This window comes from Heteronotia binoei, chromosome 5 (genome assembly GCF_032191835.1).
Source record: "Heteronotia binoei isolate CCM8104 ecotype False Entrance Well chromosome 5, APGP_CSIRO_Hbin_v1, whole genome shotgun sequence".
Taxonomy (NCBI): Eukaryota; Metazoa; Chordata; class Lepidosauria; order Squamata; family Gekkonidae; genus Heteronotia; species Heteronotia binoei.
In genome coordinates this window covers 88,562,952-88,582,908 of record NC_083227.1, presented here as the reverse complement: position 1 = coordinate 88,582,908, position 19,957 = coordinate 88,562,952, and the positions used below count along the sequence as shown (strand labels likewise).

At 42.2% G+C, this 19,957-nt stretch overlaps 1 protein-coding gene across 1 annotated transcript in view; it reads left to right on the top strand.

Moving 5' to 3' along the window:
* The window catches only part of CACNA2D3 (calcium voltage-gated channel auxiliary subunit alpha2delta 3), a 1,102,401-nt gene that overhangs the window by 568,194 nt on the left and 514,250 nt on the right, over positions 1-19,957 (top strand). The window contains exon 10 of the mRNA XM_060238809.1: positions 15,282-15,371. Coding sequence (XP_060094792.1) covers positions 15,282-15,371 — 90 coding nt within the window. The remainder of the gene's footprint in view (positions 1-15,281; positions 15,372-19,957) is intronic.

Sequence of the window (19,957 nt, the reverse complement as noted above, 5' to 3'; positions counted from 1 at the left end):
GGACATTGGACAATTTTTGATAATGATTAAGTATAAGTGGGAGGAGGTTATGAATTTTGGTCCTTATTAATTAGGGGTACCTTTTATAATGATGTTTTGATTACAGTACACCGGCGGGGGTCAAGTAATGGGGGGAGGGAGTGGTAGAAAGTAATATATGGGATAGAGAAAAACGCAGTTATTAATGATATAAGAAATTGAATATATGCCATATGTTACTAATAAAAATTGTTTGGAAAAAAAACTGAAGGAGAAAAGGGTTGCTGTGTGTCGGGCCGAGGGCCCTGCTCCCAGGCCCAACCCTCGAACATCTTGCGAAGCCTAAAATCACCCGAGGCATCAGTGAATCCCTTTATTTTACTGGTAAACGCTAAAGCTGACAACTTTGCCCGTATAGACTTAACCACAAACCCCTTACCTTTTAAGTGGACACAGAACTGCATAAGGTGAGATGCTGGAATGAGGCCAACGCCTGCCCAACCCTACCTGTTCCCTAAATGCTTGGAAATGCTTTACCGAGTGATTATATGTCTTCCTGGTACTGGGCGCCAGAGCTAACTGCATTGCGCGGTCAGCCTCAACTCTCCAAACTGCCACATCTCTGGGGGCATCCGTGCCGGCAGAAGGTCGGCCTCTGGTGCGAGCTGTTGAAATCGCTCCATCTACCGGCGAGAGACTTGCCCCATCCGGAGCGTTGCCATCTTCATCCGAGTTGGAGTTGGCATCTGGGGGATCATGGCTTGGCCTTCCAGAAGTTACAGCCCGGGAAGCCATTTCCTGTAAAGTAGAAAGACGAGGCAGAACCTCCTGCTCGAAAGCCCTGGTAGACGTCCTTGCAGCTTTGCGACCCCTAACGGGCCCAGTTGACCCAGGGTCCAAACCCTGCTGCCGTTCCAACGCACCAAGCTGCTCAATTATAGTTCACCTGGTGCGTGCCTCCTCTTCCTCCCCAGGGCGCTCGGTAGGCGTGCGCTTCTTAGGCCCTCCCTTAAGGGGCTGCTTACCCTTGGATACCTCCTGACCCTTCTTGGGTGCCATAGTGCAGTCAGCACAACCCTAAAACCCAAATGAGGGTGGTGGATGAGAGGGGGTGGCAATATACAAGAAACAGGGGGTGGGGGGGAAGCAGAGACCACACTCAACCACCCCTGTGCAACCCAAGGAAAAAAGGGGGGTGGCAGCCAACTAGCCACGCTAGTTCCCCCCCTACAAAAAGGGGGGGGGGTGTTGGGACCTGCGAAAGCCCACCAGGCCCGGGGACACCGTAGCCCCAGAGCACACGCTGCAAAACCTGTCTGAGGCCCAGCAGCTTGCACGCATCCTCAAAAAGCCCCACAGGCGCTCCCGTTGATGAAGAGGCGGAGGGGAGGGAGGAAAAGCGAAAACGCTCCTCCGTTCCACAGCCTGGCCATGCCGTTAGCCCAGGCCAAACCACCATGCGCCCCCGCTCTCTCCGAGCCAACTCTGAGCAAGAGTCACGCGGCCGCCACCCTCTCAGCAAGGAGCGCTGAAGCATGCTCCTCCAAAGCTGAAAGCGCCAGCGAACTGCGCCACTGGAGGCATGGCTGGGACTGATAAAGCCCTAGTCCCCCCCTCCAAACATCCCCGGATGGGCAGAGGTCCGTTTGCCTCACCTCTATCTGGGGAGGCAAACACGGCCCTTGCCCTATGCCGCCGTAGAGCAGCGCGGGTGGGAAGAGGCCGCATTATGTGAAAAATTAGAGAAATCTTGCCATTTATACCTCTAAATTATAATGTGCACTGATAGATGTAAACATTTTTCCCCCAGAATTTGAGAGTGTGGCTTTACATCCTATATATACAGGATGTGGGGGGAACTCATTTTCCCTTATCTCTCTTTCCCTACACTATTCACTCTTGTCTGCTTCAGACCCCATATTGTCTCCCCTTTTCCTTCTTTCTTCTGTCCTTCCTAACCACCATCTAATCTACCTTTATCTGCCACCCAGCCTTCAGCTATCCCTCCTTCCCTTTACCTGGGAAAAATCCAGCCAGGTTGTGAGGCAGCAAGTACTTTGAAGAAGAGGAAGAAGACTGTAAATTTATACTCCACCCTTCTCTCTGAATCAGAGTGGCTTACAATCTCCTTTATCTTCTTCCCCCACAACAGACACCTTGTGAAGTAGGTGGGGCTGAGAGAGCTCCTACAGAAAGCTGCCCTTTCAAGGACAACTCTTGCAAGAACTATGGTTGACTCAAGGCCATTCTAGCAGCTGCGAGTGTATGAGTGGGGAATCAAACCCGATTCTGCCAGATAAGAGTCCGCACACTTAACCACTACACCAAACTGGCTTTGGGTGATTTGTACAAATTATATAGTGGATGTCGTCGGGCCTGGGTGAGTGGCACAAATTGCATGGTAGGAAGTCACCTGGCAATCACCACCAAACCTGGCTGAGTCACATAGCAGCAAATTGCTGGTGAGTTGCTATGGTGGCCACTGATTTAGTGATGCAGGTTGTGCTGTAGTGAGCTGCCCAGTTAACAACATCAGGCAGACTCCATGAGTTCTTCCTCCATCAGGGGATGTGACAGGGAAAGCAGCAAGGTACTTTCCATGGTTATTTTGTCTTCCCAGTTCACCCTCACTCCTCTTTTTGATTTACAGAAAGTAAGGCTTAGAAGACTCAGCAACATGGCTGTGGTTGCCTAATGACTCCCTGAAATAGCAGCCAAAATTTCAGAACTTAGTTTCACTAGCACTTAGTGGGCATTCATTTCTTAAAGCTACACATATTTCTATTATTTTGGATTTTTTTTTAATAGTTCAGATTGTTATGCAAACCTAGGACTTCTTTCAACTTTGTAGGGAAATCCTCCTTTCTTGTCCCTGTTTCCCTTGTGTGGATGTTTTCATCCATACTTTATGGCTCAGTTCAGAATTTTATACATATAATTTTATACATACCCATCACCCAACCTACCTTTTATGTGTCTCTCATCTTCAGCTATATTTATTATTCTATTTGAACTCTACCTTTCTCCACAATGCAAATCCAAAGCTGCTTACATTATTCTCTGTTCCTTCGTTTTATCCCATGAAGTAAATTATTTAAACTGACCCAAAGTCACCCAGTGAGTTTCCATAGCAGAGCTGTGATTCTAGTCTGAATCTCCCAACTCCTACTGTGAAATAGCTACGTCTAGGTGAGTCATGCAGGTCATATGATAGCAAGTCACCTGCTGGTTGCTGCCAGATATGGCCCCAATTAGTTCTCCTTAAAAGGCCAAAACAGCCTATGGAAGGGCATCCCTCCACCTCCTCCCATTTCATGACGGTTTATTGCAATACTGTTGTGTACAATAGCATCTATTTCTTAAAGCTACAGGTGCGCCTTTATCATTTGGGAGTGTTAAATCCCATTTGTTTTTTTTAAAGATTTCTGATATTTTCTGCAAACCAGGGGCATATATATATATATATATATATATATATATATATATATATATATATATATATATATGCAATATAAAAGAAGGAGTGGAGGGGAAGTAGGACAGTGTGTCCCTGTTTTAAATCTCCCCGTGTTAATTTGAACATTTTCATAGAGCCTATGCATGTGCAAGTCTACATGTATGGTGCTCTCTTAATGCAATCAGAATCACCAGGTTCAACATAGGCCATTAAATCAGTGTGTGAAGGTCAAGAACAGCATTCATAATCCTATTTTCCCCTGCCATACATTTACTGGAAGAAGGCAATGTTACTACATGTTACCTTACAATTATATTCTAGATAAATATTCAAAATAAATGCATACTCCTAGGCAAGGACAAATTAATTTATACATTCAATTTTTTTAAAATATTTGCATAGTACATGTCTGGTTTATAGTCTGTTATAAAACCAGTCTTGCCTTGCAATGTACCAATTTGTAAAATGTGTGCTCTCTCTTTTTTTGTGAAGTGGGAAATAGTTCAGACAGTATTTTATCATTGTCTGTACTTTCTCTGCCAAATTACAAACATGTGCAATTGCTGACTTTCATACCAATTTTTGGGGGGCCAAGAGGTTTTCATGTTTGAGAAACTCCATATTACAATTTGCCTACCTCTTAGGAATTAGACGACTGATTTAATGCAACTGCAGATTTAAAGTAACAGTATCACAATTTGCATTTTTCCTTATATATAAAAATATAAATGTAGAATGAAGTGAGGGGAAAGGACAGCAGCTTATCATACAGGGATCTCAGAAGAAACTTCAGTACATGCTCTGGGGTGAAGGGGAAAACAGGAATATTCTACAAGGAAGGGCAGACAACTATAGGATGTTAGCAAACAAAAATGTTGAGTAAAGAAAGTGAGGAAAAGTGCTCTGCAAAGCAGTGACCTTAGGAGATAATGGATGGTGGAGAAGTGAAGAAAACATGAAGAAAATGCTTCAGAAACAAAAAATATATTTGGGGCTTAGAGGCAAAAGGAGCTGTGCAAATGTCAGAAGCTCAGAAAGTTTGGAGGACTTTATTTGGCAGGAGCCATAGAGTGCTAGATACAGAACCTAGAGTAGTCACTTACAAGGAACTTTTCCTGTCATGTGATTGCAGTATTGTAACTAATAATTATATGAGCCAAAAAGCTGTGGAATAGGGTTGCCAAGTCCAATTCAAGAAATATCTGGGGACTTTGGGGGTGGAGCCAGGAGACTTTGGGGGTGGAGCCAGGAGACATTGGGGCGGAGCCAAGAACAAGGGTGTGACAAGCATAATTGAACTCCAAGAGAGTTCTGGCCATCACATTTAAAGGGACAGCACACTTTTTAAAATGTCTTCCTTCTATAGGAAATAACAAAGAATAGGGGCACCTTCTTTTGGGGCTCATAGAATTGGACCCCCTGGTCCAATCGTTTTGAAACTTGGAGGGTACTTTGGGGAGAGGCACTAGATACTATATTGAAAATTTGGTGCCTCTACCTCAAAAAACAGCTCCCCCAGAGCCCCCAAAACCTCCAGATTAATTCCCCATTATACCCTATGAGAATTGATCTCCACATAGGGAATAATGAAGACGTTTCCCTCTCCTCCTCCCTCCCCCCCCCCCTTTCTGGCAACTGAAGCGAGGGACTGGCCTTTCTACTCACGAGTTGCTGCCAGCTTCTTTACAGCAGCAGTCACACCATCCCAAAGTGGAGCCTTGCAATCAAGCCTCCGGAGGTGCAAAGGCACATGGTCCTTTGCAGGCGGGGCTTCTCTCCTCCCTCCCCCCCAGCCAGCTGACTGGGCGCGGGAAGCAGCTTGCGAAAAGGAAGAACGGCTGCTGCAACGGGGCTGGGTGGGAAGGGAAGGGAGGAGGAGAAGCATCGGGCATTGGAGTCCGTCAAGACCCGCCTGCGTTCGGCAGCCACCTCCACCCGCTCGCTGGCGAGCCAGCCTCCCTTCTCAAGATTCCCTTGCCAGGCTCAGCACCTCCTCCCCGGACGACGCAAATGCTCCTTGGCGCCATTCCCCCCTCCTCCCCCCGCTTCCAGAGTTATGGAAAGCGGGAAAAGAGGCTGAAAATCCAGTATTCTCCCGCCAGGGCGGGAGGCTTGGGAAGCCTACTGTGGAAGCTGTATCAAATTTCTCTAAAGTAACCATCCAGTTCTTTGGTTGTAGGCTTCTTATGTAAATTAGAATGACAGAAATAGACAAATGTTTTCATGAGTTGAGGGTCTTCTTTCAATTGCCCTTTTTAATACAAAGGGACTTGGAAAGTACTTTATACCTATTTTATTGATACTAAGGCAGCATATTGATGAGAGAGGCAAGATGGTTACTGGAGCAGTCTCGGGTGAAAAATGGTCAGTACAATCAGTAAAAGTCAGTTTTTCATCTTGGTCATTAATTTGTCAGTTTTTTAAAAAAAATGGTCAGAAAAATCAGTATGTCTTTGTTTTTGTGAATGCAATTGTGGGTTTTTTGTTTTCGTTACTGCATTTTGGGGGAAAGGAGAAGACAAGAAAAAATGTAGTGCAGAAAACTGTTGAGAAATGAAAGAGTTCATTAATAACTTCTTTTTTCAGGAAAAAAAACAAAGATAAAGTAAAGCAAAGTCAAGTCTTATCTTATAGTAATTATTTTGTTCTCATAATTATTATTTTATGTATAATTTTTAATATTTTATTTATTTATTATTAAATTTGATTTTTATACTGACCATTCCCTGTAAACAGTGCTCAGGGTGGTGTACAACCATAAATAAGCAATGTATTATATAGGCTAAAATATTACAATTACAATAAAATATCAGTCAAATTTGCTCAGATGGCAATCTAAATTTTCAGTTATGCTACCATCTTATGGGTGGAGAGTGCCAGTCAGATGAACGCTGTTGCTGTCCTCAACGGAATGCCTGGTGGAACATCTCTGCCTTACATGCTCTGTGGAACTGCATCAAATCCTGCAGGGCATGGATTTGCCCCGCAAGTCGGAATGAAGAGTTAGACACAAGTTATTGGTATAACTAAGGGCCACTTTATTAAGTATAATAATAAATGGCAAGGGCAACAAGAACTGCGTCCTGGTCAGGGCCAAGGGTCTCAACAGACCACTCCCCTGCCATTAGTGGGCGAGACACTCAGCCCCCCAGCTGGAGCTGTATGGCACAGCTCCCACCAGGCCCGCCAAGCAAGGAGGCAAGCCCCAGAGGGCCTGACCACCAGACGCACATCTCAATGGATGGCACCCTCTAGTCGAGCCCCCAGGACGGTCTGCATTGTCACACCCCAGGTCATCAAACCCTAAGGTTGATCCTGCAAGACCCCTAACTCCCCAAAAGGGGGATACTTTCTGGTCCTCCTCTAGCCACATAGAACCATAAACCCATTAACAACCTGCCAAACTTAAGTGACCAACCTATTTAACAGCACCTCCCTATAGCCAAATCCACAATCCACTGACCTGTTATGTAGGGTAGGTGAAAAAATACCCCAGCAAACTGCCAATCAGCTGGGGAGCAAAAAATTCCTACCCAGCCCCCAAACCATGCAGCGACCAGCACTTGCCTACATAATGAACATGGTGGGAGGGAGGGCCGATCTCAGCCTGGACACTGAGGTAGGGGGCAGATGGTGCTGCTGCTATCACAGCAAGCCCTGTTCCTTCAAAAGCGTGCCAAAATGGGCTGCAAAAGTCCTCCCTTTCCTCCCAGGGAGGCAAAGACGCTCCAGCAGCCCAGCAGCGTGCTGCTGGCTGCTAGAAATGAATTGCCCCCAAGTCGGAATGAAGAGTCAGACACAAGTTATTTGTATAACTAAGGGCCACTTTATTAAGTATAATAATAAACCTCAAGGGCAACAAGATCTGTGGCCAGTGTTGAGACCACTCCCCTGCCATTAGCGGGGGAGAGACCCAGAGCCGGAGCAGTGTGGCACAGCTCCCACCAGGCTGGCCCAGCAAGGAGGCAAGCCCCAGAGGGCCTGACCACCAGATGCACATCTCAATGGAAGGCATCCTCTAGTTGAGCCTCCAGGACGGTCTGCATTCTCACACCCCAGGTCATCAAACCCTAAAGTTGATCCTGCCAGACCCCTAACTCCCCCAAAGGGGGATGCTTTCTGGTCCTCCCCTAGCCGCATAGAACCATAAACCCATTAACAACCTGCCACTACTAAGGCCAAGTCTCTGCTTAGGGCTTAGCACCCACCAGGAGGCCCAAGGTCACCCGCAGCCCTTGCCGGAGATCTCTCAAGAAAAGCATGTTACCTTTTTCAGAGAGATGCACCCCATCTCCTCTGTAGAGGTCAGGAATTTTCATAGAAATATCCAGGTGGGGCAGCAAGTGGCCCAACCCCCCTTCCAATGCCTTCCTAATTTTGTTGTTAGCTTTATAATGGGCCCTCCCTATACCTGCAGGGTCCCAAGCACTACGCCAAACAAGGTGGAGGATCATGGCTGACCAAATTATAGTGGTCCCGGGCCATCTCTCCCTAATGTACCAAAAATCTTCATGGGCCTGCAAGACCAAAGCCTTGCCTTTTACTATTCCCTCCCAAGTGGATGATTAAAACCTTGGAAGAAGGGCTCGCATTCCCATGAAATAACAATGGCAGCAGGCCAGGCCACTGAAGACCCCGGCGGCCACGCCATTCAACAGTAACATATTGGCTGAGTCCCAGCTGAGAGCCGACCGAAGTTCTCCAAGCCTGATGTGCAGCCCAAAACACAGCTGTGTCCACAGACAAGAACTTGGCTCCTCTGGCCAAGAACAACAGCATCTAAAAAGAAAAAATAATCAAACTAGAAACAAGAACCATAGCATAAGGGAAAAAGTTCAAGAGTCCTTCTTCCTGCAAGTTTTCCACATCTTAATTTGCTGGCTGGGATGTACCTTCTCTCTTCTCAATGTGGCTTGCTGTCTCGTTAATGGAAAGAAGAATTCAGTGCCATTTCTTCCTCTCAGCATGACTTCACTCAATCTTGATTTCCGGTCTTGTTTTGTAACTGTGCCATAAGGATCCATTTTGGTTTTCTTTTGTTTGTTTCGGAGCAGATCACTTTCCCATTCTGATTCCGCAGACGTCACCAGAATCTCTTTAGCACTCAGCTCCTGTAGCTTTGAAAGTTCGCTAGCTTTCAGCACAAAAGCTCCCATTTGCTTTCTAATCAGCTGCATTAATGAGCCAAGATCCTGTTTCAGAGAAATAATATTCCATAAGATATCTTTTGTATAAGACATTTTGCTTAGCAGCGCCATTTTTATTTCAGCAAACTTAGTCTCTTAATCCAAGTTGAAAATTAACTTAAAGATCCTGTTAAATCATCATTCCAAATCAGCTCCAGCTGAGATTTTAAATCTTATCATTTCAATTGCAGTCAAATGACAGGAACAGATCTCTCTAGAATATATCTAATTTATGTTCAGATCATATTGCAGCCAAATAATAGTCTCTTTAACATAGATCCAATTATAATCTGGGTCAATTTAAGTATTTATATTCAGTCCAATTCAAGTGATTACCAATACTTAAGATTGCTCATAGACTTTTTGAGGCCTCATTCACAAGGGAAGTAGGCGTATAATCAGCCTCTATCCCTTCTTTTGAGCTAGCCGCTCATTGTTGTGTAAAACAAGCCAGTGGTCTTGAAAGCTCACTCACTTGCCAAGTAGAATTGTCACACTAGACATAGAAAGGCGATACATCAAAAGCTTACTGAAAAGAGCGAAAGAAAGCAGTCGGGCGTTCATCTTTTTCTGTTGCTGTGCCAGCTATCATGGTGGCAGAGCCTCAGGACATGCAAGAAGCACAGGAGCAGCTGCTACTGTACCCCTAGCTCCCCGCAAAAGTTCCATGCCGAAGAAAAACCCCTCCAGGGTCTTCCTATGGGGACGCCATGTCTGTGACGCCCCTCCAACCACCTGATTCAAAGGTGCTGCAGGAGGACAATCTGCGAACACCCCTGAAGGCAAGATGACATAACCCAGAAGCCCCCTTGCCTTGTTGCATTGCATTAACAGCCAGTGATGCCCCAAAACAGTATTTCACTGTGGCATTCCTGTAGAAGAATACGTTGAGCAATCTGCCAGGGTCTTTGCCAAAGAGGTTTTACTACAACTTATTGGAGAAGTGTCAGAAGAACTGGAGCAAGGCCAAAAATCTGGCCTAGCTGGCTAGACAGTTAATCTAGCACAATGATTCACAGGGTACCGTGAACACTTCCTAGGGGTACCACGAGATGTAGATGTACTGCGATGCCAGCCAACCCCCCTCTACCTGCCACCTCCCTCTGACCAGGCTGGCCAGGTGCAAGGCAACTCCAAAAAACGCACGCACACAAGACTGGCAGCGCCGCTGTATGCACACACAAGGAGACTCTGCCTGGCCCCACCTCCTCAGCATCCTCCGTTTTGTGTACACTGTGCCAATCAGCAGCAGGCAATGAACAGAGCAGCACATGTCACCTGCTGCTACTGCTGCTGATGCTTGACTCCTCTGTTCCTTTTTCGCTGTGCCGCCAGGCAGATCACCCAGCTACTTTCCTCCTCCTCCATCCCTGAGACTGACAGCTGGGTGCTGTTGCTGACCATAGTACTGAGTTGACACCAGACTGGTAAGCAGCAAGTTCAGTAACATGCCGTGCCACAAGGAGGGTGTGCAGGGGAAAGTTGGCTGAGCGGGCCTCGGGGGGGGGGCGCCTCTTGAGGCTGCTGAACGTGATTCCACATGCACAGAGGGAGCGAGACAAGGCAAGCACACAGAGCCAGGACTACTGGGAGATAAGTGGATTGAAGGGATGGGGAGGTGAGGCAAGAGCTCTGCCTCTCTTCTCCAAGGCACCTAAAATGGAGGGTGCCGAACTGGTGCAAAATGGACCCCCTCTCTCACTGGTATGGGGAGAGATCCTCCCATGAGTTGCACTAAGTTGCAGCACAACTCTCCCAGGCAGGTCACCTCCTTAGCACCCATTTACTTTTAATGATTTGTTTTTTCCTACATACCACTCATATTGATTTTAAGAACCCACACTGGAACTTTGAATGTAAAGACTACACTGGCTAGAAGCAGCATTCAGTCAAAAATGTGCTTTCTTCTGATGCCAGTCATATTTGAATGAACCCATACCATTGTCTGATGAAGTGTGCTTTTAGCATACAAAAGCTTACATTCACAAGTTGCACATTCCAGGCTAGCATCAGTTCTGACACTGAAATTTTTTGTGTTACAGTTTGGTGAACATTTATAAATCTCATTCAGAACAGTTTCTTAACATTACTGTTGGGACTTGCATCTGCTTTGAAGTATTTTAAAACATCATACTATTCTGTCTTAATTTAATTAGTTTAAATTACATTTATTTTCACATCATTAATAATGAATAAACAGAAACTTAACAGCAGTAAACTATTATGTCTCCCATGTAACTAGAAAGGAATTCAATTTTTAAAAAATAGGTGTTTTCCTCAAGGGTACCATGAGATATGAAGAGCGAGGTCAAGGGTACTGCTATGTCAAAAGGGTTGGGAAACACTGATCTAGCAGAATCTCTTCGACTAAAGTAATTCGGCCTATCACTGAGCTCTCAGAGAGCCTCCCCAGTCTGTTGTACCTGGCTTCCACCACCTTCTTTGGGGGCGGGGGACCTACAAAAACTATTGTCACAACTCAAGGGTTTTTCAATTGCAGCTGTCCATGCCAAACTTTTGACTTGTTTGTTTGTTCCCCTTTTGTTTGCCTGTGTGTGTGTGTGTGTGTGCTTTGTGTAGAACAAGAGGGATGGGGGAACATCACCACTCTAGAGCAGAGGTGTCAAACATGTGCCTGGGGGACAAATCAGGCCCCTGGAGGGCTCCTATAAAGCCCACGAGCAACTGGCTGTCTTCTGCTTCCTTCTCCCTCTCTCTTGCTTCCTTCTGCATCACAGCTTGCTTTGCCAATTTTGCTCCAATCCAATCCAAATACCTTTATTGGCAATTGAGAGAGCCTGAATTGCACAGGAGAGATACAAAGAAAGCACCTTTAAGACCAACAAGTCCTAATGTTTTAAGCATGTTTTATTTTTAAGTTTAAAAAAAAAATCTTTGTGTTTGTGTCCTTTATAGTTTATATTAGGGTTGCCAAGTCCAATTAAAGAAAAATCTGGGGACTTTGGGGGCGGAGCCAGGAGACTTTGGGGGTGGAGCCAGGAGACATTGGGGGTGGAGCCAGGAACAAGGATGTGACAAGCATAATTGAACTCCAAAGGAGTTCTGGCCATCACATTTAAAGGGACGGCACACTTTTTCAATGCTTTCCTTCCATAGAAAATAATGAAGGATAGGGGCACCATCTTTTGGGGCTCATAGAATTGGACCCTCTAGTCCAATCGTTTTGAAACTTGGGGGGTATTTTGGGGAGAGGCACTAGATGTTATACTAAAAATTTGGTGCCTCTACCTCAAAAAATAGCCCCCCCAGAGCCCCCAATACCCACGGATCAATTCCCTATTATTCCCTATGGGAATAGTTCTCCATAGGGAATAATAGAGTGCCCAGTAGAAATTTCCCTCCCCACCCACGCTTTCTAAAGCGGGGGAGGGCCTCCAAACCAGGGAATCCCCTACCCCCTCCCTCTCACACACACAAATACCAGATTGGAGAACTCTACTTGCTGTGAAAACGAAAGGAAAAAAAAGGGAGGGGCTGTTCTCCGAAGCTCTTCCTGCTTCCTGCCCAGCCTTAAAGGAGCCACACATTTTACAAACGGCTCAGGATCTCAACAATATGAAGCCTGCAGGTATGTTCTTCCCCCCCTCCACCCCCCACCCCCGCTTCCCGATTTCTGGGGGGGCAGGAGATTAGGCTGCGAACCCAGAAGTCCCCCGCCAGAGCGGGGGGGTTGGGAAGCCTAGTTTATATGTATGCTACCTGGCATTACATTTCATGACACACGTGGCGCAGCCTGGCAAGGTCTAATTTATTTCAGATCTGGCCTTCATGCATTCAATACCCCTGCAGAAGGTAGTCAGATCTAATGGCCTCTCAGCCTCCAAACACAGCAGATCTGAATATTTCTTTGCATGTGTTAACCCCTCTGTTTAATGTGTCCACTTCCAACCAGTTTTCTGCTCTGGCTCCTCAAACTGACATTGGCTAACATCACAGCATCGAAATCAGGGTTTTGGCTAGCCTGCTTTGGTAAATATAAAGCAGGGAAGGAGGTGCCTGATGTAACAGCAGAACTCTCTTGCCTGACAGCTAGAACAATGGGTGTTATTTTCAACCAGTTGTTATACCTGCTTTATTGGAGATAGTTGGTGACAGTGTTGTTCTTTAAGGAAAATTTCTGTTCCTTGGTATTAAATCAAATGAAATCAAATACTCTGTTATCACATTCATTTCATTCAATGACCTTAAGAAAGCCTAACAGGCAAAAATGGTGACTGACTACTGTGACGGTAATGAAATTACATTTGAAAACACCTGATTTACTACACGTTGAGAGAGTGGTCATCAGTGGGCAGTATCCTAACTTACTGATTATAATTAAAACAGGATTTTAAAAATGAAATGCTGTAGAGCAAGTAAAACAATAGTTCAATAGAACCAACCAGTCTGAGTACTCTTTGTAACCATTCTGGTAATTTTTGTACTATATCAAAAAGTCTAAGGATGGCAGAGACTGGAACATATTGGTGAGGATGTAAACTTTCTGTGTTTCTCCTTCACTTCTGGTTGGCCACTAGATTTTTTTTTTTTTAAAAAAAGGAACTGCACTGTGTATTGTGTATATATAAAACTGGCACCCTGCCTATAACTTGTCAGAATATGGAAACTGCTATGATTTCATCTTGTAGAATTACAATATCACTGTTAGTATGCATTTGTGGTGTTTTCACGCAGTGTGAGAACAGTGCTTTAGGGCTTGTGGGTGGGTAATGGGTGAAAATACTGCCCCTCTTCCAAGGTATTCAATAACTGATATGAAAAATTTCAAATGAGCTGTGTCAGCAGGAGGTCAGACATTTTTCAACATGGAACAATTAAACTTTACCTTTCCTGTATTATGTCCATCATTGCAGCCATCTGTACCACAGTGCTGATTAAAGCATTTTCTATTAATGAGGGAAAATATTTACAATAAGCTACTACCTGAAATGAAAATATTTCAGTTGCTTATATAACCCCAGACAAAGATGCTTAGCTTCCTACACATTCCAGTCGATGAAGCGTTCTGTGAAATTTGAAAATTTGTAAGCTCATAAACTAGAATGAATTTATCTCAAGGAAAGAGATTGCCAGTGAAGTCTGATGCAGGGTTACCCCAGTCTAAAACTGTTCATTTATTTATTTAGTTATGTAATTTCTAGCCTGCCCTTCCTGTGATTAGGCTCAGGGTGGGTTACAACGATACTTAAAAACAATAAAATCCATTTAGAGTTGTCATATTGGTAATTCTGTGACAGTCTTCAAACTATATATTGAATTATTATTATGATTCAGAGTCAGATTATAAGATTTTCCGAGAGACTGCCAGTTTATACATTTTTTAAGGAAAGTTAAACTTCCAGTCCTTGAGGATTGAGCCCTTATAGCTTAAACAAAAATTCATCACAGGTAGAACAGATTGGTACAGGAAGAACAAGAGGGGCCAGATGGTATTTGCTGCCTGCTGCCACAACCATATTTCTTATTTTATATTTCTTAATACCCTGGTCCAACATATTAATTGCTACCTTGCTATTATGGACCTGCCATTTTTCTAACCAGACATCAAGATATAATTGCCTTGATTTTCATTATTTTGCATAACATTACTATTATATGTATACAAGGTATCTTCATACACAGAAAAGTATTACACATAATGCTAATTATAAGCTAAAACTAAGCATGTTATTGCATGTCAAAATAGGTGACACAGAATTGCAAATGTGCATAATGCATGTAAAATATTTAAGACAGTGCTGAATCTTCATTATCCTTCCTTTGCACCTTTCATTTCTATGCTAAAGGAGCAGCAGGTTCAGGTTCTGTACCTGGCTTAAAGAAAGCTCCCAGTGTGCCACATTGACTTTCAAAACAGTAGTATGAGATACATTGACAAAGTAGTGAGATGCCTCTGTAAGCTTTAGAGGAATATTGAGAATCCAGATAGAGTTAAATCGGAGGAAGGAATATTTGTGGAATATGTGTGGAATAATGCAAACAGGGCTTTTTAATAGAAAAAGTCCAGCAGGAACTCATTTGATGTTAGGCCACACCCCTTATGCCACCATTGTTTCATGCAGAAAAAGCCTAGCAGGAATTCATTTGCATATTAGGCCACACACCCCTGACACCAAGCCAGCCGGAATTGCTTTCCTGTGCGTTCCTGCTTTAAAAAACAAAAACAAAAACAAAACTGAATGCAAATATTTTTTCTGGAGAATCAGCACATTTAAGGAATGTCAGGAATTCAACACATTACCTACACTAACAAGTCCCACACAAGAAACCAAATATTTCAAGTACATTATTCAGTTAATTAAGTGGGGGGGAGGGTGGTCATCACCTTTATTGTTGTTTTTTGTTAATCTCTTGTTTCAATTTTTTAAATCAAAGTTTTCAATTATATTTTCTCCTAGAAGTAACTAGTTGATAATTGTTATATATATATCACTGGTTAGGTAGGGTTGTATTTAATCCAGAATGGAAACAACTTTCATTACAACTTTTAAAATTAAAATATCAAACTTTATGACATTTTGTATAATATTAAATGTTGTTTTTAAATGTGGATTTTTCATTCGTTTGAGATTTTGTGACTGTGGGGAAAGGATTTCCTTGTTAAAAAATTTCCCTCCCACTTTTTCCCCTCTCTCCAGCACTTTAGGGAGCACCTTGACAAACTTTTTGCAAAAGGAATTGGAATGCTGGATATAGCTTTAGTTGAAGCTTTCAACATGCTCAGTGATGTAAGTTAATGCTTTTTGTCTGATGAGTTTTTGTGTTTTGCTTCCATTTGTATCATGCTGCAATAAACTGGTAAACAGCATGCTGGATTCTCTTAAACATGAATAGATGGATCACTTCACTTTTCTTCTGTAACTGTCTTTGGCCTTTTGCAGCCCCAAGGTTTTTCCAGTGGTGAGAAGGCAGTGAAGCTAGGGACCCTACCTCCCCTCCTTGTTCCAATAAAACATGGACACAAAATTTGGAATAAAATTAACATAGCTTTTATTTGTTACAGCTGTAAGTAGCATTGGCACAACATGGGTCCATGGATCCAGTGTCTACTGACACTCCTGCTGGTTGATGCATCCCTGTTGCCCTCCAGCCAGCTGGCTGAGGGGGTGGAGGTGATAAGACCACGGAGTGGCAGGTATCTGGAATTCCAACTGGGTGGCTGCCTGCGGGGGGGGGGGGGCGAAGCGACCGTGAGCAATGGTAGACGCAACCCGATAGTTCTCCCAACTAATCTCCTCCCATTACATAACCTGGCAGTTTCATATCCTCTCAAAATGCACTGCTGCACATGAAGAAATCGGGAGAGAGAAAGCACAGGTTGGAGACGGAAAAAACAACCCCAGTAAGCATTTCCCTCAGCCCAAAACCACAAAGATTAAAAAACCGCGGCAAAAATCCCCCGAAAAACAAAATGGCAGGTGCGACTGAAACAGGGCAAATAGACACTGATAATGAGACTGAAATAGAGGCTTCATCTCTCCTATCCCTTCAAGACTCTCTGCAGAGCTCCTTAACCTCCTCTTTTGAGAAATTAAAACTTGAGCTGCAGGAAATCATGTCTGAAAAAGTGGCGCAAGTACTGCAGCCAGTCTCCATACAATTAAAAGACATGGCAGATGCCCTAAGTAAAACAACTCAGGCTGCAGACTCAGCACTGAAGCTGGGAAAAAAACTGAAAGAAGAGCAATTGCATACTAAAGAAGATGTTAAACAGATAAAAGACAGATTAATGATTATTGAGACAACCCTAAAACAAAACCATCTAAAATTTTGTGGGATGGCAGGAAATACTGAAGGAAATGAGGACCACAGTACATTTATGTGTCAGTGGCTCACAACAGAAATGCAGCTGCATGAAGAATTCTTTTTAAACATTACAAAGGCATACAGAATAGGGTCTATGCAAAGAGCTGGAAAGATTTATCCTCGTAACATTTTGGTTGTTTTCTTAGATCTAAGAGAACGCAATATTTATTTATTTGGGATTTATATCCCGCCCTTCCCACGAGTGGCTCAGGGCGGCTAGTGGCTCAGGGCAGCTGAGCAATATGGTGCTCAAGAAAGCCAAGGAGAATGGTAATCTGACCTACAAAAAAGGAAAAAAAATTAGTGCTCCCTGACATTCCATCAGAAGCTCTGCAAATTAGTAAAACTTTAAAATTTGTGACTGTTAAGCTACAGGATGCAAATATGAGATACCGCTGGTCCATAGCGGGAAAATTGATTGTGCGTCACAAAGGGACGACTTTGCAAGCCTTTGATTCAGATACAGGACAATTTCTGCTGAAAGAACTTAAATTAGACAACTCTGCAGATATCACAATGAAAACAAATAAAAGGAAGCTTTCCTTTACCGCATCCCCATTGAAAACAAGTAAAATATCAATTCCTGAGGCCACCGGAAGATCTCTATCACTGAAACGCTGACTGGTGAACAAGAACTGTTTCATGATATGCAGTAATGTTATACTTAAACAATGTTTGTATGCAATATAGTATTGAGGATAAGGTTGCAACTAAATACTAGTGGAGGGAGGGGGTAGGGGAAATTTGTAAATGGTTAAAGCTCCTAAAACAAGGGAATAGTTTAAGTAAGAATTTAAACTGCATGATCTGTAATAGATAGAAACAGATCAAAATTAGAATACGCATATTTTCAGGGTTAGGCTGTAAAGTTGCATGTGTGTGTGTATATATATATATATATATATTCTTAAATAAGTAGATAAGTGTAGGTTAGAACTAGTGTAGTGTGTTTGGATTTAGTGTTATAGTTATATAGGAGAGCGAAGAGTAATAAAAGAGCTAATAAATATGGTCACAATTTGGCCGTGGAATGTAAGAGGTCTAAATAATAAAATCAAAAAAATGAGAATAACCCAGCAGATTATACAAAATAAACCTGAAATTGTTCTGTTACAAGAGACACATTTAAAGAAAAATGAAAAGTTGGTTTTAAATATGAACTGGTACAATAAGCAATTTATATCACCAGGATCCTCCAAGGCAAGGGGTACGACAGTTCTGATAGCAAAAACTATCAGATTTGAACCCATTGATACCCTAACAGACACACAGGGTAGATATGTTTTTGTTAAAGGAAAACTGGAAGGCATTGAAATCACAGTGGGATCGGTTTATGCACCTAACAATAATCAGTTGAGTTTTTTGAAGGAAGTCCTTCAAACTTCAAAAAACCTTTCAAATGGGAGAGGTAGTGCTTGGAGGTGATTTTAATTTTCTTTTAAATTCATATTGGGACAGGTCTAAAGAATGGGAAAAATCTACTCAGGTAGACTTCTCTTCCCCTCTACAACATTTAATTAGGAATTCTGGACTATGCGATATCTGGAGGTGAACGTAATTATACGTGTTATTCATCCAGATATAATTCATATACTCGTATTGACTATTTATTAACAAGACATGGACTGGCTACTTTAATTAAAAATTCAGACACTGAAATCAAGCAATGGTCAGATCATTGTCCTGTCTCATGTAAATTACAATTGGCAAACATAGGAAAAAAAGATAACAATAACATCACTTTTATTAAAGCAACAACACAGAGAGCACATTGCAGAAAACATTCTTAATTATCTCAAGGAAAATAAAATAGAAGATATATCCCATCAAGTAACTTGGGATGCAATGAAGGCTGTTATGTGTGGACAGATCATTGCAATAACGGCAGCGCCAAAAAAAGAAAGGGAAAAGGTTATTAGATCTATATCAAAAAATTAAAACAATTGGAATTAATACACAAACTAATAATCCTAGAATATTAAAAAAAATTGAATGCTGAAAGAAAAATATTTGAAACAGCACTGATGGAAAAAATTCAAAAGGATATTATATATTAGATAGAAAAACTGGATAAAATGCCCAAAATCCCTTAGAATTCTCTTACACAGAGTCAAAGAAAAATAAAATTCAAGACATATCTTTGCAGTCAGAGACTCCATAGGCAAATTGTACAATGATATAGATAACATTATCCAATGTTTTGAAAAATACTATAAGGTGCTATGACTCAAAAAACACAACACAAGTAGATCTAGAATTTTTTTTAAAGAAATAATTTATTTAATAGGTTATCGGCTAGTCATGAACAAGTTCTAAACTAGCAGGAAGTAATTGAAGCTATAAATCAATTGAAGAATAATAAAAAAGTAGGCAATGACGGCTTCCCTGCAGAATTCTTCAAGTCTTTCAAAAATGAACTATCTAAGCCATTCGTAGAGTTATGCAATGATATTTTAAAAACTGGTAAACTATTTTTCTCATAGACGCAGTCTATTACAATTTTGATACCCAAACCAAACAAGGATACAACGGTTGCAGCATATCGCCCAATTACACAATAAAATGCAGATTTAAATTTTTTGCAACTATATTAGCGACTAGGTTAAAGCAGATTTTGCCATATTATGTAAATGAAGACCAATCAGGTTTTATTCCAAGACGCAACATAATAAACAATATACGAAAAACATTAAGTCTTAAAAACTATGGAGAGAAATATAAGCAAATGTTGATTGTATCCTTTGATATAGAAAAAGCATTTGACAGTGTCAGTATTGAATATTTGCATAAGCTTCTAGACTTAATGGGTTTCAGAAAATACTTTAGGACAGCTATTAAAGCGTTGTATTTAAACCCAGCTACGAAATTAAAAATCAATGGTTCAGTATCTAATTAAATACCATTACACCGTGGCACAAGGCAGGGATGCCTGTTATCTCCACTTTTATTTATTTTAGCAATAGAGCCTGTAGCAGAGTTTATAAGGACTAATTACAAAATCAAAGGAATACAAACAAATTCTGAAATACAAAAGATTGCTCTATATGCAGATGACATGATTTTATATCTTACAGAACCTTTTGAGTCTTTAAAGGAACTCCAAAAAGGCATTAAAATATTCAGTCAATTGTCAGGGTTAAAATTCAATGAAGGAAAAACTATTATACATCCGATTAATATAAGACAGGCAGAATTAGCAAAAATACAGACAGAATTTGGATATAAAGGGTCACAAAATCCTCTTCCGATTGGCTTTCGCTGAAGAAGAAGGAAACTGTTAAGAAAAACTGCCATCATAAAAGCAAACATAGCACTAGCACTTTTATTAACTAACTTTTAAAACTTAATCTGAATTTTTAACTTAACTGTTTAAATGTAATTTTATTTATTTCTATATAATTAATGTTTGAATTGCTGTTAGCCGCCCTGAGCCTGCTCCGGCGGGGAGGGCGGGATACAAATAAAATTTTGTTGTTTGTTGTTGTTGTTGTTGTTGAGATATTTAGGA